The 27,782-nt window shown below is 41.2% G+C and overlaps 1 protein-coding gene across 2 annotated transcripts in view; it reads left to right on the plus strand.

Moving 5' to 3' along the window:
• Tex14 (testis expressed 14, intercellular bridge forming factor) overlaps positions 1 to 25,761 on the plus strand; it is a 127,094-nt gene extending 101,333 nt beyond the window's left edge. For both annotated transcript variants that reach the window (XM_037200667.1, XM_028878244.2), the window contains 13 exons: positions 1,378 to 1,444; positions 3,193 to 3,274; positions 4,630 to 4,689; positions 6,323 to 6,450; positions 7,914 to 8,119; positions 9,561 to 9,657; positions 11,231 to 11,305; positions 15,458 to 15,535; positions 16,153 to 16,246; positions 20,758 to 20,850; positions 22,842 to 22,951; positions 24,781 to 24,832; positions 25,400 to 25,761. In XM_037200667.1, the coding sequence (XP_037056562.1) occupies positions 1,378 to 1,444; positions 3,193 to 3,274; positions 4,630 to 4,689; positions 6,323 to 6,450; positions 7,914 to 8,119; positions 9,561 to 9,657; positions 11,231 to 11,305; positions 15,458 to 15,535; positions 16,153 to 16,246; positions 20,758 to 20,850; positions 22,842 to 22,951; positions 24,781 to 24,832; positions 25,400 to 25,436 (1,179 nt within the window). In that variant the 3' untranslated portion in view covers positions 25,437 to 25,761. The remainder of the gene's footprint in view (positions 1 to 1,377; positions 1,445 to 3,192; positions 3,275 to 4,629; positions 4,690 to 6,322; positions 6,451 to 7,913; positions 8,120 to 9,560; positions 9,658 to 11,230; positions 11,306 to 15,457; positions 15,536 to 16,152; positions 16,247 to 20,757; positions 20,851 to 22,841; positions 22,952 to 24,780; positions 24,833 to 25,399) is intronic.
• The last annotated feature ends 2,021 nt before the right edge of the window (positions 25,762 to 27,782 follow it).

The following is a 27,782-nucleotide window of genomic DNA, read 5'->3' on the forward strand; positions in this document are numbered from 1 at the left end:
AAAACCTTAGATTTGCCACGCGGCTTGGCTCATGGTGCACTGGTGGCTCAAGCAGGCAGGCAGCTGCCAGGAAGCAGGTTTGGCTCCATTTTTGTGTGTTTAGAACCTTTTTTTAAGCTTTCTCATGTCTTATGTGGATATACGTGGCCCCATATTGGGTGTCATTTATAGGCAGATATTTCTGTCCTGCCAGCTAGCTCCCAAATAACCACATGGAGACTTATTAATTATAAAAGATTGGCCATAGCTTAGGCTTGTTACTAACTATCTCTTAGAACTTAACCCATTTCTTTTCATCTACATTCTCAGTTACCTTTATTCTGTATTGTCTATGCTGCTTCCTCTGTGGCTCCTGGCATCTCCTCACAACTCCACTTTTTTTCCAGTGTTCTCTCTGCTCCGAAAATCCTGCCTAGCTATTGGCTATTCAGATTTTTATTAATCAATCTAAGTGACAAATCTTTACAGTGTACAAAAACATTATTCCATAACATATGATTGTGATAAAATGTGATGTAAAAAAAAAGATTTATTTGTTTTTATGTGCATTGGTGTTTTGCCGGTATATATGTCTGTGTGAGGGTGCCAGATCCCCTGGAGCCGGAGTTATAGACAGTTGTGAGCTGCCATATGAGTGCTGGGAATTGAACCTGGGTCCTCTGGCAGAGCAGCTGATGCTCATAATCTCTGAGCCATCTCTGCAACCCAAATTTATGAGGTTTTAAAAATATTATCATTGTGTGTTTGAGATGATACATATGTGTGGGCATATGTGCCATGGCTCATGTGTAGAGGCCAGAGGACATTTTGGAGTTGATTCTCTTCTTCCACTTTTGTGTGGGTTCTAGGGATCAAACTTAGGTCACCGGGCTTATGTGGCAAATGCCTTTACTTACTGAGGCATCTCAGTAGTCCAGTATATGAAGTCTTTTGAAAAACATGGTTCACAGTTGTATTTACTTAGATCACATAAACAAGGAAGGACACTTATTCTTTCTACCATCTGAGAGCTGGAAAGATGGGCTACACATTGAACACATTGACTTAGCTGTAGAGGCTCTCTAGTCCTTGTTAGAGCAGTGAACAAAGGATAATTCTGGGAAGAAATGAAAATCACAAAATTTCTCTGCAGAGTAGAGGTAGAGGGCAGGCTTGTTGTTGAGAGGAACACAGAGCACAGTACTATCTGGAAAAATGTTATTTTCCTGTACTTCTCAAGGTTTAAGAACATCAGTGGTAGAGTGCTTCCACAGCATGCACAAGGTTTTTGATGCCCATCACGGAACAACAAAACAAAAATAACAAGAAATTATCTCTTAACTTTTTAAAGATGTATTTGCCTTCAGTGAACCTACTTTCTTTGTTTTTCTTTTATAGACCTCAAGTCCCATAGAAGAGGACTTTGAAAGAATCCAAAGTTCTTTGGCTGAACCTCAAGATTATGGTAAGTTCCAGGGCAGATTTCTTTGGAAATTCTTTGCCTTCATTTTCTGTTGGATTATAGGTGCTTACAGCTGGGAGTGGGGAATGCTGAGAAATAACCTTGTTCAGGCTTTTCATTTTGCAGATGAGGAAAACCAAGCAAGGCTCAGTAACCCCTCCCCATTAGAATGATTCCTTTTGGAGGCTGGAGAGATGACTCAGTGGTTAAGAGCACTGACTGCTCTTTTAGAGGACATGGGTTCCATTCTTCTTTCTTTTTTTTCTTTACCTTGTGGGGTTTTCTTTGTTTTGTTTTGTTTGTTTTTGTTTTTGAGACAGGGTTTCTTTGTGTAGACTTGGCTGTCCTAGAACTAGCTCTGTAGACCAGAGATCTGCCTGCCTCTGCCTCCTGAATGCTGGGACTAAAGGTATGCGCCAACACCACCTAGCCTCCCTTCTTAACATCCACATGGAAGCTCAAAATTGTCTGTAACATCAGTCTTGGGGTATCTGATGCCCTTTTCTGGCCTGCATTGGCACTGCATGCACTTGGTACATGAACATATGCAGGCAAAACACCCATACACATAAAATAAAAGATTAAGAACAAAAAGAATGAATTCTATCCTCCTTACCAGCCTCCCAGTAGCCACACATTGTGTTATTTAGACCCCTTCTGTGTTTCTGTGACATATTCTGTAAGTGATGCTCACTTACAGAATTGTAGGCCCCTTGATGGCATACAGCAAGGTTATCTTTCTTGAACAACCTGAGGGATTTACACAAGCCACAGAGCTGGTTATTGATAGTACAAAAGCTAGAACTTAATTTCTGGTCCTTCTTCACCCTGGAAGTCAGAATGTCACCATCATTTTCCTTTGCATCTTTTTTTTTCTTTAAAAATTTACACTTTTAATCCCAGCACTTGGGAGGCAGAGGTAGGTGGATCTCTGTAAATTCAAGGCCAGTCTGGTCTACATAGTGAGTTACAGGACAGCCAGGACAACATAGAGAAACCCTGTCTTGAAAAAAAAAAAAAAAAAAAAACGGTTTCTCTGTGTAGCCCTGGCTGTCCTAGAACTCACTCTGTAGACTAGGCTGTCCTAAAACTCATAGAGATCCACCTGCCTCTGCCTCCTGAGTGCTGGGATTAAAGGCATGCGCCACCGCCACCCCCCAGCTTTTTTGTTGTTGTTTTTGTTTTTCTTTGTGTAGCCCTGGTTGTCCTAGAACTAGCTCTGTAGACCAGGCTACACTTACAGAGATCCTCCTGCCTCTGCCTACTAAGTGCTGGGATTTAAGGTGTGTTGCCACCACTACCATACCCAATTTGGCTTCTTGAAAAGACAAAACATTTGTTTCCGAAATAACTATTAATAACTTGGTTGTGTTTTGAGTGTTGGAATAAAGGTCTCCCTTTTGAGCTTGCATACACACCATGGCATGCATGTGGAGACCTGAAGACAACTCTTAGTTGGTTCTCTCCTGCCATTTGTAGGATCCAGAGACCTCATTTAGGTTGTCAAGCTTCTGTGCAAGTGCCTCTAACTACTGAGGTATCTGGAAGCCCCACACAGATGATGATGATGGTGGTGATGATTTATTTATTTTTTGAGACAGGATCTTACTATGTAGTTATGTAATCTGGCTGTCCTAGAACTCGCAATATAAGCCAGGCTAGCCTTGAACTCACAGAGATCCGCCTGCCTCTGACTCCTGAGTGTCCTGGGATTAAAGTAAAAATACATTTTTTTTTTTTTATCATTTTAGTTGAAGAAAAGTTCCAAATAAGAGAAATCTTTGGAAAGAATGCTGAGAATTTGACCGAGCCTCAGTTCCAAGCTATGCAATGGTATGACTTTTTTTTTTTAATTCAGTTTCAGGCTTAGAAGCAATGCTCATTGACGAAAATGAATAGATTTATGTATTACTTGCCTTCAGGTACATTATCCACTATCATACAAATTAGCTCTGTGTAACTTAAAAATATTAGGACTTGTTCAGCAGAATTTGAAAAGGGGTAATTATTTTTATTCAGATCCTGGCTCTTGATATTTTATCCATATGACTTTGGTCATAGGTCTCTGATTCTCTGCTGTCACATCTTTAAAATAAGAATGATAAAGCCAGGCCTGGTGACATACGCCTTTAATTCTAGCACTACAAGTTCAAGGCAAACCTGGTCTACATAGCAAGTTCCAGGACAAGCAAGGATGCATAGTTGAAACCCTGTCTCAAAATAAATGAATAAATAAAACAGGGATAATAATTTTGAGACTACTGACATAGAAATTAAAAGTAACAATACAACTTCTGGATATTTGTTCCTAAAAAAAGAACTCTTAAATTGTCACAAAACATATGCATGAATATTTATAACAGATTGATTTGTAATACTCCCCAAATGAAAACTCAGTTATCTCACTGTGAATGATGAGACAGTAGCACATCTACACATTGAATACTCAGCAGTAAAAAGTGTCAGATGTGGTACAGGTGCACACTTTTAACCCGAACACTTGGGCAGATGCAGGTGGATCTCTGAGTTTGAGGCTAGCCTTGTCTACAGAGTTAGTTCCAGGACAGCCAGGGCTATATAGAGAGTCCTAGTATATATATATACTTTATATATATATATATTATATATATATACACTTTATATATATACACATATATACATATATATATATTTAAAAACCCAAAAGAGTAAAGACACAGAGAAAGATTTAGTGTGAGATCTGCTTATAGTTTGATGTCTCACAAGTACTGAAATTGAAGCTTAAGTACTGGTTGAAGTAGCAGTGGGTCAAGTTTGTCTTCAGAATCTCTCTAGGCCTCTCTTGGGAAGACCAGGAAGCTCTGTCACAGCTGTAAATCCTCGTATCTGTGCCCTTTGCACCATGTCTACCTCCCAGCAGAGTGCCTGTGCTCCAGTGGCTTTCTAAGGAGCCTGCTGCTCACTGTCATATAGACCAGCTGGGGTCACCCTTTGAGAGTATTTGTCCAATCTATGGACAGTAATTGAGACCCAGATATGCTGAAGAACTTGTGACTGGTTAGCACTGGAACCAGAACTAGGACTCACACTTTCTGCTTCTGAATTTTGTGTTTTCTCCATTGCCTCTCACCCTTGGCTGGGGTACTGGTACTGAGTTAGTGTACTTGACTGACAAGTCCTCATTCATTTTCTTACATTTTCTCTGGCAGTACTGAAGATGAACAAGAAGAGACATTAGAGGAGACACGGAAGGAACCGGAAGAGAAAATGTATGGCCACCAAAGTGTAGCTAAGGATGTTTGTGTAGTCTTAGTTTTATGGAACTGTTTCCTTGTGTGTAAGAATCTGTCGTTGTTATTGTGCTGTTACTGGGGGAAAGACTCAAGTGTGCCGTGATGTGCACTGGAGTGCAAGGACAGCTGTGGAGTTGGTTCCCTCCTTCCACCTGTACATGGGCTCCGGGGCGCAAACTCGGGCTGCCAGGCTTGCTCAACGAATGCCTCACCCATTGAGCATCTTCCTGCCTCTTCTTTTTACCATGAATATATTTAATGTAAACATCTTCTTCTTTCACAAAAAAACTGTTACTAAACTGATGATAATGATCTATTATAAATAGCATCTTATAATCGAGGAAATACAATGATGGTAGTGATGATGGCAGTAAGTTTACTACTTTCATAAATGGGAAGTTGGCTTTCTCAGCCCAAATATGTTTGAAGTTATATATTTTTTTTGTTTTGTTATGCCAGGAGTAGACCTCCAGGACCTGTCTGTCACATGCTTGGCAAGTGCCTTGCTGCTAAACCACACCTATAGCTCAGTATTTTTGTTTTGTTGTTTGTTTCTTGATTTGGGAATGAAAGGGTTATGGACATGTTCCACCCCTGCCCCCAACCCCACATGTTTATTGTTTGGGGTTGTTTTTTTTGTTTTGTTTTGTTTTTTAGCCCAGGGCCTTGCACTCACTGTGTAGCCTAGGCTAGCCTTGAAGTTGAGGCAGTCCTTTTTCCTTAACCTCCGAAGTGCTGAAGTTATGGGCATGAGCAAGCTACCACTCCTGGCCCTAGCATCTATTTTAAGACAGATACTTTAAGTTTTTATTTTATTTGTATTTGTGTTTTGTGTGCAAGTATGTATACCACTTGTATGGAGTGTCCAAGGAGGCCAGAGGAGGGCATTGGATTTTCCTAGAACTGGAGTTACAGATGGTTATGAACTATTATGTGGGTGCTGGGAATTGAAGCTGTTGATCTAGCTCTCCAGCCCTACTTTTAAAGATGTTTCTACATATTTTCTTAAGATAGTCTCTGATGTATTGAAAGTATCTCTAAAAGTTCTTAATAGAGCAGAACATGGTGGTACACACCTGCACTTTCTACATTAAGGAGCCTGAAACAGTAAGATCATGAGTTCAGGGCCAGCCAAGGATGAGTTCAAACCGATCCCAGTAAAAGGTTCCAATCAAGAATGTAGCAATGTATTGTTCTGTTTTTCCAAATATCTCACCACATCTCACAACTACTTTGTTCCTTTTTTTTTTTTTTTTTTTTTTTTTTTTTCCTTTTAAGACCAAGTCTTACAGCCAGGTGGTGGCACATGCCTTTAATCCCAGCACTTGGGAAGCAGAGCTAGGCAGATCTCTGTGAGTTCAAGGCCAGCCTGGCCTACAAAGTGAGATCCAGGACAGCCAGAGCTTACACAGAGAAACCTGTCTCAAAAAACCGTTTAAAAAAAAAAAAAAAAGACCAAGTCTTGCAATGTAGTTCAGGTTGGCTTTGAAATTACTGTAGCTTAATGTGGCCTTGAGTCATGGCAGTCCTCCTGCTTTAGCCTCTGAACAGCTGGGTTAACACAGTTTTAACACTATGACCAGTTTACTGTGTGTTCTTAATTCTTTAGATCACTGACAGACATTCAGGACCTGTCCAGTATCTCCTATGAACAAGATGGCTGTTTTAAGGAGACCTCATGCAAAACACCTAAATTAAAACACGCACCTACTAGTGTCAGTACTCCGCTCAGCCCAGGTAAGAATCAGACACAGGGAGGAATGTTTTAGAAGAGGATTCACAGGCCCTGGTCGGACATAAGTCCTGATGGTTATTTTCTCCCCAAACAAAGGTGTTTTCTTTATTTCTTTTTGTTGTTTTGTTTTTTGAGGCAGGGTCTCACTGTGTAGATCTGCCTGCCTTTCCTCCCAAGTGCTAGGAGTAAAGGCCTGCTAAAATACTTATTTTTATTGTATGTGTACAAATGTTTTGCCTGCTCATGTTAGTTCACCACATGTTTGCAGTGCCCACGGAGGCCAGAAGAGGGTAACGGATCTCTGGGTCCGACATTACCACTGGTTGTGAGCCACCAATAGGTCCTGGGAACAGAACCTGGGTTCTCTAGAAGAGCAGCAAGTTTTCTTAACTGCTGAGCCCTACGAAGGCATTTTCTTAAGAGTCAGAACTAAACAGAGTAATTCCATGGGCTTCTAGGTAGAGATATGATATAGCAGTGTAACAAACCCTCCTGCTGGAGACAGCCTGCTGCAAATGGAGGCAAGTTGGGTTTTAGCACTGGACTGCCTTCTCGGAGTCAGTCAATTAAATTCTCTCATAGTTAAATATCCATAGCTCTTGAGGTTTTGTTGTTGTTTGTTTACTTAAATGTTGGGGATCAAATATAGGACTTTGCCAGGCAAGTTCTCTACCACTGAAATATATCCCCAGTACTCTCCTCTGTCATGATTTTCTATAAACTGCAAAAATGCCACAGGCACAGTAAAAAGAATTATGAATTCTTTTTTTTTCTTGCTCTCTGGTTTAGTAAAACTTAATAGTAAAACTTACAAACCCAGTTTCCTTTACCAGTTTGTGTTTTTTGTTTTCTTTGAGAATGCAGGGAATTTAAGGCGGTAGGTTATGACTGAGTTTCCACTGAAAGTGGTGGCAGTGGTGCTGTAGTTACTGTCGGACGCTGGTGCTGGATTGCAGTGGTGGAGACATCAGTGCAGGGTCTACTCTGCACCTACGCCATGCGCCTCTGAATACTGCCAAACACTAAACATATGGTTGGTACAACTGGCATGTGGCAATCCACATGTAACCAGCATCAGTTAGGTTCTCTTCAGGGTTCATATTTTTGGTAAATTTGTGGCTTAATTTCCCTTTATTTCATTTTGATGACCAGCCATATATATATACACACATATATATATACATACATACACATACATATACATACATATATATATATATGTATGTATATGTATGTGTATAGATAGATATAGATACAAACACACACACACACACACACACACACACACACACACACACATTTAATGTCCTGAGAACTTAAGAATATAGAGTTTTAGACCTGAGGAGCTATTTCAGATTTATGGTTGTTTCAGTTACAGCAATTTGGAAAATGCCCAGCATAGTTATAGTTTGTGATTGTTTATAATGTAAAGAATTCGGACACTTACTCCCCTCTTTTCTCCTAGAGTCACTTTCTTCAGCTGCTAGTCACTATGAAGACTGCCTTGAAAATATGACATTTCAAGTTAAAAGAGGATCTACATTTTCTTGGAATGGTCAAGAATCTATGAGAACTTTCTCTGCCAAATTTACCACTGTCCGAGAGAGAGCAAAGAGCCTGGAGTCTCTCCTTGCTTCTTCTAGGCCTCTGCCTGCAAAACTGACTGATCCTGTAAGTTACCAGTTTGTGTTTTACTTTTGTGAGGTCAGTCCAAGGCCCTTAGTAATAGAAAGGGCTGAGATTTCTCCCACATTCATTGAGAAGCAAGAAATATGCTAGATTCCTCCCAGGTGTCCCTGGGCTTCTCCCCGGAGTCAGCATTCTGTGCTTCCTAAGCATGCATGCTGCTTCCCTGAGTGCTGGCTGATCTTCCTGAACTTGCAGGGAATTCATGTTATATCACCTTCTCCTCGCCCTTGAGTCTTTTTTCTTTCTCCCTCATATTGCACATTTAGTCTTTGTAAGAAAACCACAAATTACTGCTTAATACTGCTCATTCAAACCTTTGGCTGACCCTCCGTATTAGCTGATTTCTCTTGCTAAGATAAAACACTGACCAAACCAACTCAAGGGAGGAGGGGGTTAATTTGGCTTATAGGTTATAATCCATCATCTGGGAAAGCCAAGGCAGGAGCCTGGGGGTAAAATCTGAAGCAGAAAACCATGGAGGGACAGTGTTGTCTTAGTTAATTCTATTGCTATGATAAACACCATGACCAAGGAAACTTGTAAAAGGAAGTGTTTAACTGGGGCCTTGCTTATGGTTTGAGGGTTAATCCATGATTATCATGACAGAGGCCTAGCAAGCCGGCATGGTGCTGAAGCAGTAGCTGGGAGCTCACATCTGATCCACAAGTTGCAGGCAGAGAGAGCACAAACTGGGCCTGGCATGAGCTTTTGAAACCTCAGAGCCCACCCTCAGTCACACTCATTCTCCAACAAGGTCCAAAAGAGTCCACCAACTGGAAACCAGATGTTCAAATATATGAGCCTGTGGGAGCTGTTCTCATTCAAATCACCACAGTTGTTTACTGGCTTTCTTTTTCTGGCTTTTCAGCTACTTTTCTTACATAGTCCAAGCCACCTGCCTAGGGGGTGGCACTGCCCACAGTGGTCTGAGCCTTCCTACATCAATTAGCAAATCTGATGGCAACAGTTCTTCAAGTGAGGTTCTCTTTTGCTAGATATGTTAAGTTGACAACTAAAGCTAACCGTGACAGTGACACCCTCTTATGAACAGACTGGTGGTTTTCTTTAGCATTCAATGGCAAATAGATTGTTAATGGTTTTGGTATTTGGATTGTAAAAGTTGCACTCAGAAGTGGGAAAGTAGCAAGAAATCTTATGCTTTCACTCAATGAACTGTTAATTGGGTAGATTCTAAGTGCCAGGCACCATATCTAAACCTGAATAAGAAAGACACAGGCCGTATCTTAAAGTTACCAATGGCTTAGTTAGGAGACAGGCCCAGTATGATTACTAAGTGCTCAGCCAAGAACTGGAGTTGAGAAGGCTTCTCAGGGGAGGTAGAAATGATTGAGCTGTATGTGCCTTTTTACTCAGTACACATACTGCTTACCACATTTTATGCCTCATAATTCTTTTCTTATAGAAAAAATGGTCTGCGTACAGTGGGGTTGGTTCTTCTAATAATTCTGCGGCATCTGTGACATCAGCCCACACAACCCAGAGGAAGAGTCTACCCAGAGGTACCCTGTATTTAATATCAAAGAGTTCATGAGAGTAAGCTGGTTTAAGAAGGCCTAAGTTGTTGTTCATTAATCTTTGATGTAACATCTGGTTTAAACAAAAATGTTATTTTTCTTTTCTTTTTTTTTTTTGGTTTTTCGAGACAAGATTTCTCTGTGTAGTTTTGGTGCCTGTCCTGGATCTCGCTCTGTAGACCAGGCTGGCCTTGAACTCAAAGAGATCTGCCTGGCTCTGCCTCCCGAGTGCTGGGACTAAAGGTGTGCACCACTACTACCTGGCCAAAAAAAAATGTTATTTTTTATGATTATAAAAGTAAAACAGGAAACTGGGTAAATAAAGAAAAGTTTAAAAAACAAAATGGTCAACTAAGCATACCACAGCTTGCTGTGTTGTACAATTTTGGTGTATTATCCTGTTTCATAGTTTTAGAAGTATATAACAAATATTTTAGTTTTTATAACCATGCCATGTATCAGTTCTAGACTATGTTTCTTCTTGACATGTGCTCAGCTTCCTTATCTATTAGTTCTGTATCCATGGATTCAACCAGTAGCAGATGAAAAGTATTTGAAAAAAGATTGCTCCTACTGTATTAAACATGTATAGCTTTCTTTTCTCATCCTTCTTCCCTACCTAAACAATGTAATAATATATCAATGATGTACATTGCATTTACATTACATTAGGCATTATAAGCAATCAAATACTATGCCACTTCATGTAAGGAACTTGAGCACTCATGGATTTTAATATTGCCAGGCTGAGTGATTCTGGAAATACTTCCTTAAACAACAAAGGCTAATTGTATTTTGAGCATTTCCTCTTGTAATTAAGAGTTATTCATAAGTAAATAGTAGCTACATAATAGTAGATTCTGAATATGTTGCTTAACCATTATCTTATTTGAAAATTTACATTGTTTTCCAAATTTTGCCCTTTGTACATAAGTCTTATCTGAACTTCTGACCTTTCCTTAGGATAGATTTTTTTGGAAGACAGTTTTCAAATCACACAAGAATGCTAGAAACTTCTATGGCACATTGCTTTTGTTGTAGTAATTTTAATGTCTAAAGCCTTCCTTTGCTACAGCTCTTGGAATTTCTCTGCAGGGAAGAGGAATTTTATATGTTATATTGAAGGACTTGCTATATATAATTTAGCACTTGGGAAAAGACCCTAAATATGGTTGTTCCCTTATCTCTTGGTCTGATACTCTACAGAGAAAAGCCTCCTGCTTTGTGTTTTTGTTCATTTTGGCTTATCCAGAACCTCTGTGTTCTTCTACAACCTGTTACAGATCATCCCCAAGCCTCTTAGTAAGAATTTGTACCTTAATCTGATTCAAGTGTCCTTAGAAAGAAGCAAAGAGTCGGGTGGGTTAATGGGATGAAAGTGGAGAGTAAGACCATCCATATATTAAGGAAGCCTCCACTAAGAATGTCATGAGAGATGCTCTCATACGCCTTAGTTTATTACATCATTGAGAAAGCCTTAAATCCATGGAGAGACTAGAAAATTACAATTCGGGTCTAGGAGGGTGTTAAGTCATTTTCCCCCTTTATCTTTTTTAAGAACTAGTGGAAGCCACCTCTCGGCATCATATTGATGAGCTTCCACCACCAGCTCAGGAGCTACTTGATGAAATTGGTAAGAGGTATTCAATACAAAATACACTTCTTAGCCCCTGTTGGTTATGGTCATTGACCACAATATGGTTTCTTTTTCTTAGGTATCAGCACTAGTACAAAAAAAAATATATATATATATATATATGAAGGTGTGGTTGAATGCAAAATTCAGGAAGGGACAGTTTTGTTTTGTTTTTTTCTTTCTCAAGACAGGGTTTCTCTGTAACTTTGGCTGTCCTGGAACTCACACTTTGTAGACCAGGCTGGCCTCAAACTTGGAGAGATTCACCTGCCTCTGCCTCCCAAATGTTGGGATTAAAGGAGTGCACCATCATCATCATCATCACCACCACCACCACCACCACCACCCAGTAGGCGGTATGGCCAAGATATTTGGCCTATTTATTTTGTCATTTGTTATTAAAGGAGTTATGAGAAAGAGTCTAAAGTAAAGTACAGCCGGAAATTTCTCTGGTCCTGCCTTGCCCAGCAGTCCCGACGAATCTTTCCCACCTGTGGTCCCACAGCTGCTTATAAAATAATTACTCAGAGGCTTACATTAATTACAAACTGTATGGCCTGTGGCTTCAACTTCTAGTTAGCTAGCCCTTTCATCTTAAATTAACTCATTCCTATAATCTGTATGTTGTCACATGGCTGTGGTGTTACCGGTCTGCTGGCATCTTGTTGCTCCTACAGTGGGGCTCGAGTCTCTTCTGCTTCACCCTTCTTCTCTCTATCTCTGCTTGGATTTCCCACCTGGCTGTAAGCTTTCTTGCCACAGGCCAAAACAACTTTATTTATTAGCCAATAGGAGCCACACACATTCACAGCATACAGAAAGAAATCCCACAGCAGTAAAGTAACAACATTCCAAATGTTGCTGGTGATAAACTAATTTTATTTTTGTGAGATTTTTGTCTATATTTGTTTACATTTTTAAAGGTAGGGTCTTGCTATGTAGCTCAATCTGGTCTAGAGTTCACTTCATAGCCAGGCTGGCCTTAATTCTGTCCATCGGCCTCAGCCTCCCAAGTGTACCACCATGTCTAGATGATAAACTCCTTTAATTAAAGGAATTGCCCTTTCAACCCAAACTAAATATTCTTTAGAAGCCTGTAGTCTGGCTATGCAGGCCAAGGCATGTTTACTTCCAATTTTGCTAATAGAGGAAGTGTTAAACGTATTGGGTCATATAGATGAATTTCTAAACATTCTTATTAAATAAAAAAAAACACAGAGCCAGATATAGGGGTTAAAGCCTGAGAGAGATCAGAGGAATAGGAACAGCCACAAGCTAACCTCACCTCACCAACTCTGCAGCTTCTAAATGCGAGCGACTTCCTTTCTACCCATGCCTATATGCCTTGCTGTTCTGCTGTCTGATTTGCTCTCTCTGTCCAGCTATATCACTTCCTCTTCCTGCCCAGCTCTGTCACTTTCTGTCTTTCTGCACAGACCTTCAGACCTCCATAGTTAAACTAGTGTTGGAATTTAAGGCGTGTGCCACCACACCTGGCTGTTTTCAGTGTGGCCTTGAACTCACAGAGATCCAGAGATCCCTGCCTGCCAAGTGATAGGATTAAAGGCATGTGCTAACATTGCATGACTTTTGTGTTTACTTATAATGGCAGTTCCTATTCCTCTGGATCTCCAGGCAAGCTTTATTTATTAAAGCACAAATAAAATATCACCACAGGGTTGTGAATAAATAAATAAATAAATAAATAAATAAATAAATAAATAAATAAATAAATAAATAAATAAATCCCTCTTATATAATTCCCCAGAAGTCAGTGAGAGAAAAACCTAATGAGACTAGAATTTTCCATTTTGGGAGGCTACTGAGAAATGGAAACTCAATTTTATTTACAGCTGGGCAGATGTTTAAAGCAATGGTGTATTGTTATAGAGAACTTGGAAGCAGGCAGTCTGTTTCTCCAACAACCTGTTTGACCAGCCCTTATCTTTAGAGGGTCCTCTCCTCTTGTCTGTGATGGTCCATTTCTTGGTATAGGGCCTACAGAGAATTGGTCAAGGCGGCACTAGTTAGTGTTCAGGATCTCTGAGGTCTTGTGGATCTTAAGGACCTAGGACTTAATGCTCTGACTCAGGCATAGCCATCCTCTGGGCTCTTTAGCATAACCTTCAGCATCTCCCCTTTGACCTAATGAATTCAGGTAATTGTATTATCATCACTGTTGTTTTATCTGAAAAGACCCCTAGGGAGTAGTCAGGACCTGTCCCCTGCTTTTTTGGAGGGTTCATATCCAGAGGTCTAGGCTCCAACAAGAGCCTTAAAGGGAAAGGTCTTTTAGAACTCTAGGATGTAAGCCATCATTTAAGAACAGCCAGGGACTGGTGAAGATGGAATCCTGATTTAAGTGATCTCACAGGTCTTCTTGATGCCCAAGAACTGTCAGGTAGCAGCAGTTCACCAGCAGTAAGAAGGGAGCAGACGAGCACTGCCAGACACAGCTCCACCTCCTCCTCAAAGTGAGTCTGGGGGTGGTCCCAGCTGTTTCTCTGCTGTGCTCTGAAGAGCATTTTAAAAGAAGCAAGCTCGGAATAAATGCAGAGCAGCCAGTGAGTTTAGCATCTGCTGATCTTGGTCTAGTGAGCCTTTTTTAAGGAAGTGGGAATATGGATATTCATAGTAAAAACATGACATGTAGGCTAGTAGAGATGAAGACACTTGTGGATGGCTCTGCTCCTGAAAGAGTATAAAATCAAGATTGGGGGCTGGAGAGATGGCTCAGCAGTGAAGGACACTTGCTCTTGCAGAGGACCTGGGTTTGGTTCTCTGCACCCACATGGTGGCTCACAACCATCTGTAGCTCAGGTCCAGGGGATCTGAAGCCTTCTTGTGATCTCCGTGGATACAAGGCACATACATCCACACATATATACATACTCATACTAATAAAAATTTTTGAATCTTTAAATCTGTTTTTAAAATCAAAAGAGCATAAACTTTAGAGCTAAGACTACCTGGATTCAATCTCAATTTTCCTACTTACTTTTTGATTTTTAATTTATGAAAGTTCTTTAGCCATGTGAGCCCTCACTTCACTTCCCCTATTTCAGTAACTCTGTTTCCAGGCTCCTCATCAGTTTGGTCTCAGTACTGTTGTTCCTTTTCTGAAACACAAAAATAAAAATAATATCTCACGGGGCTGTTGTTAAGACTGTGAATAATCCTGAATTAATGTACACAAATGTCCAATACCTGCCTCTCTGTGTTACCTTCCTTCATCATTATCATCATCATCCTTCTTGTTTCTCTTTTGGTTTGTTTTTAGACAGGGTCTAAATATATAGCTCTGGCTAGCCTGGAACTCACAGAAATGTACCTGCTTTTGCCTTTCAGGTGCTGAAATTAAAGGTGTTATACCACTACACACAACCTATTTTCTTTCTTTTTTTAAACACTTTTTGTTTGTGTGTATGTGTACATAGATGTACATGTCATGGAGCTTATATGGAGGTCAGGACAACTTCAGGAGTTGTTTCTTGCCTTTAACCCTATGGGTCCCAGAAATCAAATTTAAATCATCATGTATGGAGGCAAGTGCCTTAACCCACCTAACCATCTTGCTAGCCATTTGTTTGTTTGTTTGTTTGTTTTGGGTTTTGTTGTTGTTATTACTGTTTGAGACAAAGTTTCATGTAATCAAGTCTAGCCTTGAACTCTTTATGTATGTAGCCAAGGCTGGCCTTGACAAGTTTCTGCCTCCACCTCCTAGGTCCTGGGGTTCCAGGTGTGCATCACATACCCTCCTAATGTTTTGTTTTGTTTGGGACAGGGTCTCAAGTCCTGGCTAGCCTGGCACTTGTTATGTAGTCTAGACTGGCCTCAAACTTAGAGAAATCCTGCTGTTTGTACCACCACACCTACTATCAATCCTTAAAAATCCTTTATCGGGTGTTATTTGGGACTTTCTTACTTGAAGAATTCATTTTGAACTCATAAAGTAGTGGCTTTCAAACTATCAGACATCAGAATCACCTGTACGTATGACCGAGTTAAACGGCAGGAGTTTCAGATTCAGTAGGTTTGGGTCATACCAATAATGCAGGTTTGAGGACTGCCCTTTGAGAGCACTGTCCTAGGAAGTTGTGTGATATGGAAAGGTGGAATAAGTTGCCTTTTGCTTTTGCACTGTGACAGAGCATCTGAAGCAGCAGCAGGTTTTATCCGTGGTGTCACATGAGAACACAGCACATGATCAGAGTGCCACTGAACATGGTAAGCCAATGTCCAGGTCTTTTCAGGAGTTTTTATGTAATGTTGCCCTTAAAAGCATAATGGTATATATGGAAGAGTGTGATTTAGGTCCGGTCCAACTCCATTTTAATTCCAATTCTACCAGTTAATTTTGTCTGTTTCATTTCTGAGCATCATCTATCCTCATCTGTGAAATGGGAATAACAGTTTCTATCTCTTGGCATACATTAAAGGGTACATCCTTATCCCACACAAATTCCTTCCATGAAGTTCTACCCTAGGAGCATCTAAGAAGCAAGAAAGTGAAGAGTGCCCTAAAGTACAATTGTGTGGTTTCTCTTAGGGTTGCTTGCCGTCTCTTTGTGTGCTTCTTTCCTTTGCTTTATCTAGTTCTCTGAGCTTGGCACCAGCTAGGTTTCCTGTAGCTTCACCTGGCACCGTAGATCTCCCAAGACCCCAGAAGCAGCTGCTGTGAATGCTGGTGCCCTACAGACTGCCATCTGGCCCTCTGCTCTCTTGGGAGAGGGGAGCTGATGTATTATTGCAGAACTACTGATGGCCTTAATTTTCAGTTCATTTTAAAGCATATTCTTAATTATTTTTCATTTTAATAAAGTTAGCTCTCTCAATTGCTTTAGATAAAAAGCATTTGGAAGAACAAGAAACCAACAGTAGTAAAGATAGCAGTTTTCTTTCCACCAAAGAAATTCAGGATCTGGAAGACACAGAGAGGTAACAAAAAAACTAAATTTTTGAAAGGATTTTAAAATTGCATTTGTGTATATTAGTTTTTATTATATTAACAGATAATAAGGAACAGAACAATCTTTTTCTTTATTCTCCTTGCTTCATTACTAGGATTTTTGTTTTATATTAGCATGTATTAATATATAATAACAAGTTTCATGACAATATTTTCATACATCTCTATAATGCATTTTTATCAAGTTCACTTTTCCTTACCTTCTCTTGTCTCTTCCCTGCTCTCAGGAATCATACAGTTCCTTCTACTCTCATGTCTTTTTTGGAGGGTGCATGACCTAGTGAGTGTCATTAGGGTTTCTTACAGGAGCATGGGTGAGGGGTTATCATAGGAACATTTGCACCTTATCAGTGGCTACACCACTGAAGAACATGTCTCTCCTCTCCCCGCAATGATTAACTGTCTATAGATCCGCAGGGTGGGATAGGCAGCCCCTTCCTCCTAGTTATACTTTGTGATTAAAATGCATAAACATTTAATCATTTTTCTTAACCAATATAAAGTATACAGCTCAATGTTAATTATATTTGTTGCTGTCCATGATAGTTCACTTAAAAGTTTTGAAATAAGTTTTTGTTTTTCTTTTTTGAGACAGGATCTCAATATGTAGCTCTGGTTGTCCAGGAACTCACTATGTAGACCCAACAAGATCACAGAGATGCGCCTGACCTGAAATAATTTCTTTAACATTTTTCATCACATTTATTTGAGTGTGTGTGGTGTGTGTGTGTGTGTGTGTGTGTGTGTGTGTCTGTCTGTCTGTCTGTCTGTCTTTCCAGCCCCTCATTACATTTTGTTCTTATTTGCACTCCTCACAGATAAAAGCCTTCCTTAATCTGTCTTCCCCACCTTTTGCTGGTCCTTTTCCATCTCCCTAATAGTCCTTCCCTCCACTTTCATGGCCCATACATTCCATTGTCCTTTCTTGTTCCCAAGCCCCCACCCTTTAGACCTCCTTTACCTGTAGTACCCTTTCTGTTTTTGTCACACACACACACACACACACACACACACACACACACACACACACACACACAGGAGAGAGAGAGAGAGAGAGAGAGAGAGAGAGAGAGAGATATTTAAATATAGTTTTACATGTGAGAGGAAAACATGGAATGTTTGTCTTAATATAATGATCTCCAGGTTCTATCCACTTTTTTTGCAAATATCATAATTTCATTCTTTTTAAAAAATATTAGAGAGAGAGAGAGAGAGAGAGAGAGAGAGAGAGAGAGAGAGAGAGCAGTGTGTGTACACTGGAACTAGAATTACAGATGTTGTAAGTCACCATGTGGGTGCTGGGAATCAAACCCAGGTCCTCAGGGAGAGAAGCAAATGCTCTAAACTGCTGAGATGTCTGTGGAGGTCTGAATAAGAATGGTCCCCATAGGCTCCTAGATTTGAATGCTTAGTCAATAGGGAGGGAGAGGCACTATTTAAAAGGAGAAGGAGGTGTGGCCTTATTGGAGGAAGTGTGTCACTTGGGATGGGCTTTGAGGATTCAGAAACCCAAGCCAGGCCCAGTGACTCTCTGTTCCTGCTGCCTGTGGATCCAGATGTAGAACTCTCAACTATTTCTCCAGCACCATGTCTATCTGCACGCTGCCATGCTTCCCGGCATGATGATCATGGACTAACCCTCTAAAACGGTAATCAAGCGCCAATTAAGTGCTTTCTTTATAATAGTTGCTGTAATAATAGTGTCTCTTCCCAGCAATGGAACACTGACTAGACACACTCTCTCTGGCCTTAAGTAATGTTTTATATAATTTTTAAAAAGATTGAAGTTTGGGCTGGAGAGATGGCACAGAGGTCAAGAGCACTGGCTGCTTTTCCAGAGGTCCTGAGTTCAATTCCAAGCAGCCACATGGCAGCTCACAACTGTCTGTAACTCCAGTTCCAGGGCTCTGACACCCCCACACAGACGTACATGCAGACAAAACACCAATGAGCATAAAAATAAAATGGAATCATGCTGGCCGGCGCTGGCGCGTGCCTTCAATCCCAGCACTCAGGAGACAGAGGCAGGCGGATCTCTGTGAGTTCGAGCCCAGGACAGGCACCAAAACTACACAGAGAAACTCTTTCTGTCTCAAAAAACCAAACAACAACAACAAAAAAAATGGAATCATAAAAAAAAAGACTGAAGTCACTGCAAACTAGTTCACAATGAACAAAATAAACTTGGAAAAGAGACAAGACTTAGCTCTGTGGTGGCACTTGCTCCTCCCCTCATCCTGCTCCTAATCTTGGTCCCACGTGTCCTCAGGGAAGCCATACACAATGGGTTCAGCAGCAAAGACCAGAAAGCCCCACTGCCATGGGTAAACGAGTTTTTCTCATTTAACAAGAGATTCATGGGTGGCAGGCACTGCTGGCACCATACCACAGAGACTTAGGCTTTTTTCATTTTTCTGTTCTATTGCCTGGGACCCTGGGACATGTTGGCCTTTGCTCTTACTTAATTTTTCTGCCTTTCCCCCAAAACCTGTCTCCTGGTGGCAGGACGGCTGTTGGTACAAGCAAAGGTAAAAAGAGGCTAAGACAAAGAAATATGGTGCTGGAATCTGTCCTTTTTTATTTTGGGAAGAAAACCTTTCCTAGAAGTTTCCCAGCAGTTACCTATATCTCATTGGCTAAACTGTGAGTCTGGTATTTGTCCCACTCCTAAAGGCTAAATTGTTCTTTTTAAGGTAGGAAGAGAGAAGCCTAAAACAGATTCACAGAAGGAGATGAGTCCTAAGAGCTGAGACAGTTTTTTTTTCTTTTTAGAGGAGACAGAAAACAAAGGGGCAAAAGGGAGAAGACTTTTTTTTTTTTGTCCAATAAACATTTTGGAACACTTTTAAACATTTGTATTTATTAAATTTCATTCATCATAATTGTCTGTGTTTTCTGTGTGGTGTATGGGAGCACACATGCATACCACGCATGATCTGAGTGTGGAGGTCAGAAGGCAGCTTTGTAGAGGTTGTCAGGGCTGTGTAGCAAGTGCTCATCCACGGAGTCATCTCACCAGCCCTGAGAAATCTCTAGTCAGTGATGTGTGGTCACTATTCCACCATAGTCCATCTCTTTGAGCAAAAGCTATGTGGACTATTTAGGGGAAAGATGAGTGCCCTAGGTCAAGTTAGTGCTGGGCGTGGTGGCATGTGTTTTCTATTTCCAGCAGGAAGACCAAAGTTGAAAGCCAGCCGGGGCTTCATAGAGACTCTGTCTTCAGAACAACAACAAAAAGCAGGTTACATTTGACTTTACAAGTGTAAAGTCCTTGGTACCTTGTCACCAGGTCAGCTGCTGGGGCTGGGGTGCGGCTCACTTGGTCGAGTGCTTGCCTGGAATGTGTGGTTTCTGTTGGGTCGTTTGTTTTTCAAGGCAGGCTTTCTCTGTGTAGCCCTGGCTGTCCTGGATCTCACTTTGTAGACCAGGCTGGCCTCGAACTCAGATCCACCTGCCTCTGCGTGTGCCACCCGCCCAGCTGAGGCATTCTGTCTGATCCCCAGCACCGCATCAACTCCACCTAGGGACACATACCTGCAATGCTAGCTAGCACTCAGATGGAAGAAGTGGGAGGACCAGAAATTGAAGACCAGCTTTGGATACATAGCAAGTTCAAAGCCCGCCTGGGCTACATGTTATTTCTTCCCTTTTTGACATTGATTTATTTGTGGAGGGAGGTGGCATGGCCACAGCACACTGGATATATCAGAGGACGACTTGCAAGAGCTGATGCTCTCCTTCCACCATGTGAGTCCCAGGGATCTAACTCAGGTCAGCAGGCAAATACTTGACCCACTGACCTATCGTACCTGGAGCTTACAGTGTGGCCAGTCTAGCTAGCCAGCCTGACCTGGGGATCCCCATCTCTGCCCTCTAAATTCTGGGATTACAGGTGGTCTGGCTTTTATGTAGGTTCTAGGGGTTCAAACTCTGATCTTCCTGCTTATTTGAGAAGTACCTTTTCACTGAACCCTCTCCCCAGCCCCTTTATCTTAATTTTTCAAAAGGCTGGCAGTATTATTGCCCACAAGCAGTCTCCAACAGTGCTCAGCTGTCTCCGTCCTATGTGAGTGGTTGGTCCTAGGCACTACTATAGAATGGAAGATCTTTTTTCAGTTGGAAAATACATTTTAGACCTTCTAAAAATACCGTTTATCTTCTAGCCTCAGAAGTAGTTCAGAAAAACACACAGAAAGCATGTACAATTATAACCTCATATAGAAACTGAATTTAATAACCTATAATTGAGACAGTTGGCATTGGAGGGAGTGATCTCATGGGTTCCAGGGTTTTGTCAAGGAGCTAAAGGACTATTATAGTGTACATATAAGTTAGAGACGAGTGACCTCTGGAGTCTAGACAGTCTCACACCTTACGTTCACTCGGCTCTTGTGAAAGCACTGGTTTTAAGAACCTTTTCACTGCACAGCGATAGGAGAGAAAATGACTCGTCACCATTATCTTTACTTGCCCTGGACAGAGCTCATTCTTCTCTTGATGAGGACCTGGAAAGACTGCTGCAGTCACCTGAGGAGAACGTGGCACTGCTGGACCCCTCCAAGGGCTCTACAAGGTTGTCTTTCCCCGTTAGGGAATCATTTCTTATGTTTCACAGAGAAGAACATACAAGGCGTTATGTGCCTAGGGGATAGAATCCTAGGCTCCCGGTTTCTGTCTTTTTTTTTTTCCCTAGGAAGTAGCTAGGCTTTCAGCTTGTTGGAGAATGAACGTCTGGTGATGGCATTGCAGGGCTGTAGATCATCCAGCCCTGACTCCCGTGTGTCTTCACTCTTACACCTGCCTCTGCCTCCAATCTCCTGCTCCCCAAGACACCAATTAGGAGACTGATAGCAGAGCTCTAAGACTGGATTTAGCCCCCCACCTTCAACATTTCATCAGTCATTTGAGTTAAATCAGAAAGGCATAGATATCCAGTTTTCAGAGAACACAAATCTAAAAGTGAATGCTAATGTGATGAATAGACTTAAAATCCAAAATTATCTTGACAAGTGGAAATGTTGGCCACTCTAAAGATAAAGACGAAGCCAGGCATGGCATGGCTGTCATGTGAACCTGTAGTTTCAGCTATTAAAAAATCTTAAGGGGACGATTGTTTGAGCCCAGAAGTTCAAGGTCAGCCTAGGAGCATTCTACAATGCTTCAAACAAACCAAAGTATAACAACAAGAAATTGGCAAGTTTTAGATTCAAAAGCATACAGTGTGAGAAAGAAAGCCTAACTGGATAATTTTTTTTTATTGAAAATTATGTTGAGGGCAGGAAGTCTTAATCCATATGGCCAGCACTTAGTTTCTAAAAAGGTCCATGTAGCATTAATGCAGGGCACACAGAAATGAGGAAGTGCACCACAGGGAACGAATGCACTGTTGGAGGACTCCTACGATGCATTTCTAGTGGATGTTAGCAATCCACAGAGGGGACACAGAGTAGTCACGTCTGGAAACCAGGTCATATTAGAACATCTGAGGAGCCAGGGAGACTCGGCCTGAAAAGAGCAGAGGAGTGGAGAATTTGATAGCTTCCCTCAGATGCCTGAAATACTGTAAAGTGAAGAGAGTCTACTTACTGTCTTCTGCCCCAAAGGATGGAGCTGGTGACTAGATGTTGCAAAGTAATCGATTTTTACAGGTGAAGCACAAACTTTCTAGTGACCACAGCCATTAGAGAGGAAACAGCCTTTCCATTTCAACAGTAGCTGCAGCTGCCCAAGTGGACTGGATGACTCTCTGGTCCTGAGTGTTTGGACAGAAGTAGAAGATCAACTTACAGGCCTTTGCCTCTGATTATGTTCGTGAAGGTTAACAGAGGAAAAGCCCCTTTTGCTCTAGGTGACTTTATCTTCTCCCCGACCCTAGAGGGGTAGCTGTTTCTGCTCTTAAGGAGAATGTGGATTCAACTTTGAGATGCTTATTTAGACTTCCCACATCACAGGGAGCTTGAGGGAGGTGAAGACAAGGTGGTAGTTATTTCAAAGAGAATGCTGCTCATAATATAAGGAAAATACTCGTTTTTTTCCCTTAGAGGCTAGCTATGCATGTCTAGTGGTTGAAGACAGACTCTGATTACATAGGCTTTCTGGGTTAGATCTTCGTTCTCAAACTTCTTAGTATGTCATTTCCTGTGCCTTGGTTTTCACATCACACAATGTTGACAGGTAACAGGAACTACTTCATGGAGTTCTGAAAATGAAGTGAGTTAACATATATTTAAACTAGCCTTGTCAGCATGGTGACACATGCCTTTAATCCCAGTACTCTGGAGACAAGCATGCAGATTGCTCCGAGTTCAAGGCCAGCCTGGTTTACTTAGAGAGTTCCAGGCCAGTTAGGGCTATCTAGGAAATCCTGTTTATATATATATATATATATTAAAAATGAAATAAAAATTAAAGATAAATAAAAATCAGAAATACATAAATATACTGACACTTGACCCTGTAGGAACACCCTACCAGTTCTAAGTACTCTCTGTTTATTTTGGAGCATAGTCTTGTTCCCCTGACTATTATGTATGTGTTTAATTCCCTAAATCATTGTCATTAAAGGGAGAAAAAAACCGAAGATGAAGACACTGTTGAACAGAAGAGGAAAAGGGAAGAAAGCAACAAGCTGGAGAGAAGGAACTCAGACAGCTTCTCAGGGGCGCTGGAAGAAGGTGTGGGCGAATGATGCTTATGTAGTCTACGTTTCCTGGGCTTGGGTGACCAGGGAAGGCTTATTTTCTTGTTTTGGTTTTTCGAGACAGGGTTTCTCTGTGTAGCCCTGGCTGTCCTAGAACTCACTCTGTAGACCAGGCTAGCCTTGAACTCACAGAGAGCCGCCTGCCTCTGCCTCCCAAGTGCTGGGATTAAAGGTGTGTGCCACCACCGCCTGGCAGTTTTTGTTTTTTGTTTTTTTTCCCCTTTTCTCCAAGACAGGCTTTCTCTGTGTAGCCTTGGCTGTCCTGGAACTCACACTGTAGAGCAGGCTGGCCTTGATCCACCTGCCTCTGCCTTCTGAGTGCTGGGGTTAAAGGTGTGCTCCACAACCTCCTGGTTGTTCTTTAGTTTTGTGAGACAGCATCTCACTCCAGCCTCACTCAGCATCTCAAACTCAAACAGTCCTCTTACCTACCAGGTGCCGGGATTGTAGGCACAAGCCGACACTCCTGACTTTTTAGTTCTGTTTCTAAAACAAGCCATGGGCGAGCCTCCATTTGTACATTGTCTGTAGAGCTGTTTTGCATTTAAATATATTCAAAAGTGTTTTAAATTTAAGCTCAGTATGGTGTGATGCATGCCTCAGCACTAGGGGTAGAAGCAGGAGGATCACCCACGGATCTCAAGGCCAGCCCAGGGATACCTTGTCTAAAAACAAAACAAAAACCAAGGGCTTTGAGATTGCACAGTGGATCTTGCCGCCAAGCCTGAGGGACCTAAGGTTTGGTCCCCAGAACCTACATAAGGAAACAAGAGGTCCAGTTGCAGTAAAGTTGTCCTCTACCCCCCATGTGCATGCATGCACACACATGCACACATAAATGTAAGATAAAATTTTAAGAGTTTAAATTTAGCTCACGTGGGTACTGAAGAAATCATATAATTTATAATAACAGAATTTAAGTCATGTAAAAGTTATAAATTAACCTTTATTTCAAAGTGATTCTAATAGAGTATCAGCCTTCTAATTACCTTTACAAATGATCTCCTTCTATGTCTATTTTACTCGGGTTAGATGGTCACCTTTTCAGGTCATCTAGTTTTCCTTGCATCCCTTCCATAGTCCCTTTTCATTCTCCTTCTCTGCCCTGTGGACTGCATTTCCTTGGCTTTCTGTTATCCAACGGGGGCCCTAGCAGGAGATCAGAGGGCAAGAAAATTGTCAGTCACTTCCCTTTCCTACCTACGTGAGCACCTTGCCTTTGGTCACCATGGTGTCCCTCCAAAGTTATGCTCTTTCCTACCCCCAGTTCCCCCAGTTTCCAGTGACTGCCGCCCATCCACACTGCTCAGCTCCTTTCCACTGAGGCTTCTTCCCACAGCTACTAGCCAATAGATGCCTTGGCAACCCTTCTTTGTTACCTTAACTCTAATTATACCTTTGTGTATAGCCACTTTGTTAAGAAATCTTTATCTGTACTAGCTCTGTACACATTTTATTTCCTCCAGAACTCTGATTGGCATGGGGCCCAGAGTAGATGGACATTTAGCCAAGATTGAATTTCCTGAGAAGATAACTCAGGGAATTTGGAAAGGTAATGCAGGGACTCTGAATTAGTGCCACTGGTACCCACTGCTGTCACAGGGAGCTAGCTATAGGACATTAGGAGAAAGAACCACTAGCTGTGCTTTCAGGAAAGCTGTATCTTTATAAGTAGAACAAATCAGTAAACAGCACAGTAAACTAAAGAGCATTCTAATGTGAATACTGAATTCTGACAGCCCTTGACCTAGAAAGTAACCAGGCTTTTTTTTTTTTTTTTTCTTCCTCTTGTGTTTCATCAAGATGAACTAAAGCCCTGTTTTTGGAAGCGACTGGGTTGGTCTGAACCTTCCAGGTAATGAGATAGCATGTTTATAGGTCAGAGTTTGTTCTTTTTAGATTGCATGAGCAGACTTAAAATATTTACCAGTTTCTAAATAAATATCATTAAGCGATTGAATTCACACCAAGCCACTAAATTTGTAGTTTTATATCTAAAATTGATAAATATAAGGTGAAATTAATCCCAACTTTGCTTAACTAAGTGATGTCTGTTCAAGACAGGTTTTCATACACAGGGAATATGAAAGATGCTGCTGTTGCCTGCTTTGTAGTCATCTTGCTTTTCATGACATGTTGTTGATCATTATCTGCCTTGATTATACAGACAAAATTCCTTTTCTGTGACTTCAGCTGAATAGGAAGTGTGTGTGTGTGTGTGTGTGTGTGTGTGTTTGTTTTAAATACACACACACAGACATACACACTGAGCTTAGGATATGAGCTGAGTGGCAGAATGCTTGTCTGGTTTGTGTGAGGCCTGGGATGTGATCCCAAGTACTGCACAAGAATTTTTAAAATTATGTGTGAACTCAAAACTTCCTTTTTTTTTTTTTTTGTCCTTTCAAATCTGTGCACACAGGATAATTGTGCTGGATCAGAGCGACTTGTCAGAGTGACTGGAACTGGATCGGAGGCAGTTCCAGCCTGAGTTCAGGTGTTGTGGCTTGTGGCCTCCTTTCTTCTTTTGTCTGCATCAGTTGCCTGGAGGACAGTGATTCCAGTTCTGTAACTCACACTTTGTTCTGCTGCTGCTGTGGGCACAATAACGTGGCCCTATAATGTGGAGCATGCTTAATCATTTGTTTTGAATCAGGTTTCTGAAAAGTGCAAGGTGACCATAATGGCAAACATTTTATTGTGTTCAGAATGGCTTTTGGTTTTATTGATGTAAGTTTTTGAAACGAGTTTTGTTATATAATAAAATGTTTACTTTTAATACTAGTTAGGTGCCAATTGTGTAAGATCTATTTCTGGGCTTTAGTTTGGGGATTGGGAAAATTGCTGTATTTTCCTTCTGTCTAGAACCAGCTTACTAGGAGATAGCAATGAAACACTAATTAATTTTGAACTTTTTGAGATGAACAACAACATCTCCACATATTTTGGATATACACCTCGCAGCATCAGTGTATTGGAAGAACGGAACTGTGATAAAACTAAAATCACAATGTTTAGCCTCTCTGTGACTATTAGCCAGATCCAGATGTGTTTCCAGACAGGGATCTAGAGGATTCGTGTCTATGTAGAATTTTCACATATGAATAGCAACTTTTCTCAGAAGCACTGCACTGCTGTGCAGCACTGGCATTTTGTTTTGTCTTGGTGAGTAGTAGGTCTTTGTTGTGAAAACCTGATGGTTCCTATTGTGGATGATCATATTCATACATTTTAGATTACAGAAAATTTCCCTGTACAGATAAAATAGAAAGTACACATTTGTTTGGTTACCTTCAAACAAAGAAACAGTTGCTTACTGTTGTAACCAGAGGAAACAAGTAAGTTGCCTGGGTGTGTGGTAGCTCATGAATGCCTGCAATTCTAGCACTTGGAAGGCTGAATCAGAGGCTGGCCTTAATTCAGGCCAGGCTGGATACAGTGTGAGACCCTTCCCAAAGAAAGCAGACAACAAGGGGCCTGCTGGATGGCTCAGTGCTAAAGGCACTTGTCATCACACCTGACAGCCTGATTTTATCCCCAGGACCTGTGTGGAAGATGGAGAGAGCCGGCTCTCAATTCTCCACACACACAATGAATAAACAAACATGATAAAAATTGTAAAAAGCAAACAAGCAACAAAACAAAACCACTCCCCAGTTTACAAATAACACTACATGTAAGGAACAGTGAGGATATAGAGACTTATGGTACAGTTTTCCTCTCAAAAAACTTGCTTTATTTGATGAGACAATTACATGTAAGAATGTGAAGACTAATAGCAGACACTACATGAGAAGTGGATGGCTTATATAACTATAACATTATCAAGTCATAATCATTAAGATTACACTAATGCCTACAGATAAGAATTGTAATTTAGGCTGGGTATGGTAAGCACACACCTGTAATCCCAGCACTTGGGAGGCAGAGGCAGGCAGATCTCTGAGTTTTAAGCCAGCCTGGTCTACATAGTTCCAGGACAGCCAGAGCTATTGTAGAGAGACCCTGTCTCAAAAAGTAGAAAATAAAAAAAGAATTGTAATCTATCTGGGGAATAGACTCCTCTCTGTGGCCTGTGACTATGAAGTACAGGTCAATACTGATACTCATAATGCTGGCAGAAGGCACTTGAGGGTGATAGAGTAACCACTGTGTACCAGATACTGTGCACATCAAGCCTTTTCTTGCACATGGGAGCCCTACCATTTTTTAGGGTGCTGCTTCTGTCACTCTTGTCAGCCATTTCAAGCTTCAGCCCCTCATTTCCCATTGACAGTCAATTACTCTCACATCTAACTTTATAAAGAAAGGACAAGCCATTAGGTGAAAATCAACTCAGCTTCCCATCATCACAACTCATAGCACGACCACATCAATCTCTGTGGAAGAACTGATGCAGTTTTTTGGTTTTTTTTTTTTTTCCCCGAGACAGGGTTTCTCTGTGTAGTTTTGGAGCCTGTCCTGGAACTCGCTCTGTAGACCAGGCTGTCCTTGAACTCACAGAAATCCGCCTGCCTCTGCCTCCTGAGTGCTGGGATCAAAGGCATGCACCACCACCGGCTGGCTATATGCAGTCTCTCTTAAAGTACAGACCAGTGTATTCTATATGTACTTATTCTTCCCACTTTCTCTTATTCTAACAAAATATCCTTCCTGTCCCAAGACACTCTTTCATCTCTGTCCATTCAGAGTTTTCCTTCTTTCATAGCATTTTTCTTTTTAACAGCTTCAACTTTTATTAGGAGATGTGGCTTTGTTGGAGTAGGTGTAGCCTTGTTGAAGGAAGTGTGTCATTGTGAGGGCAG

This window comes from Peromyscus leucopus, chromosome 8b (assembly GCF_004664715.2).
Source record: "Peromyscus leucopus breed LL Stock chromosome 8b, UCI_PerLeu_2.1, whole genome shotgun sequence".
Classification (NCBI taxonomy): domain Eukaryota; kingdom Metazoa; phylum Chordata; class Mammalia; order Rodentia; family Cricetidae; genus Peromyscus; species Peromyscus leucopus.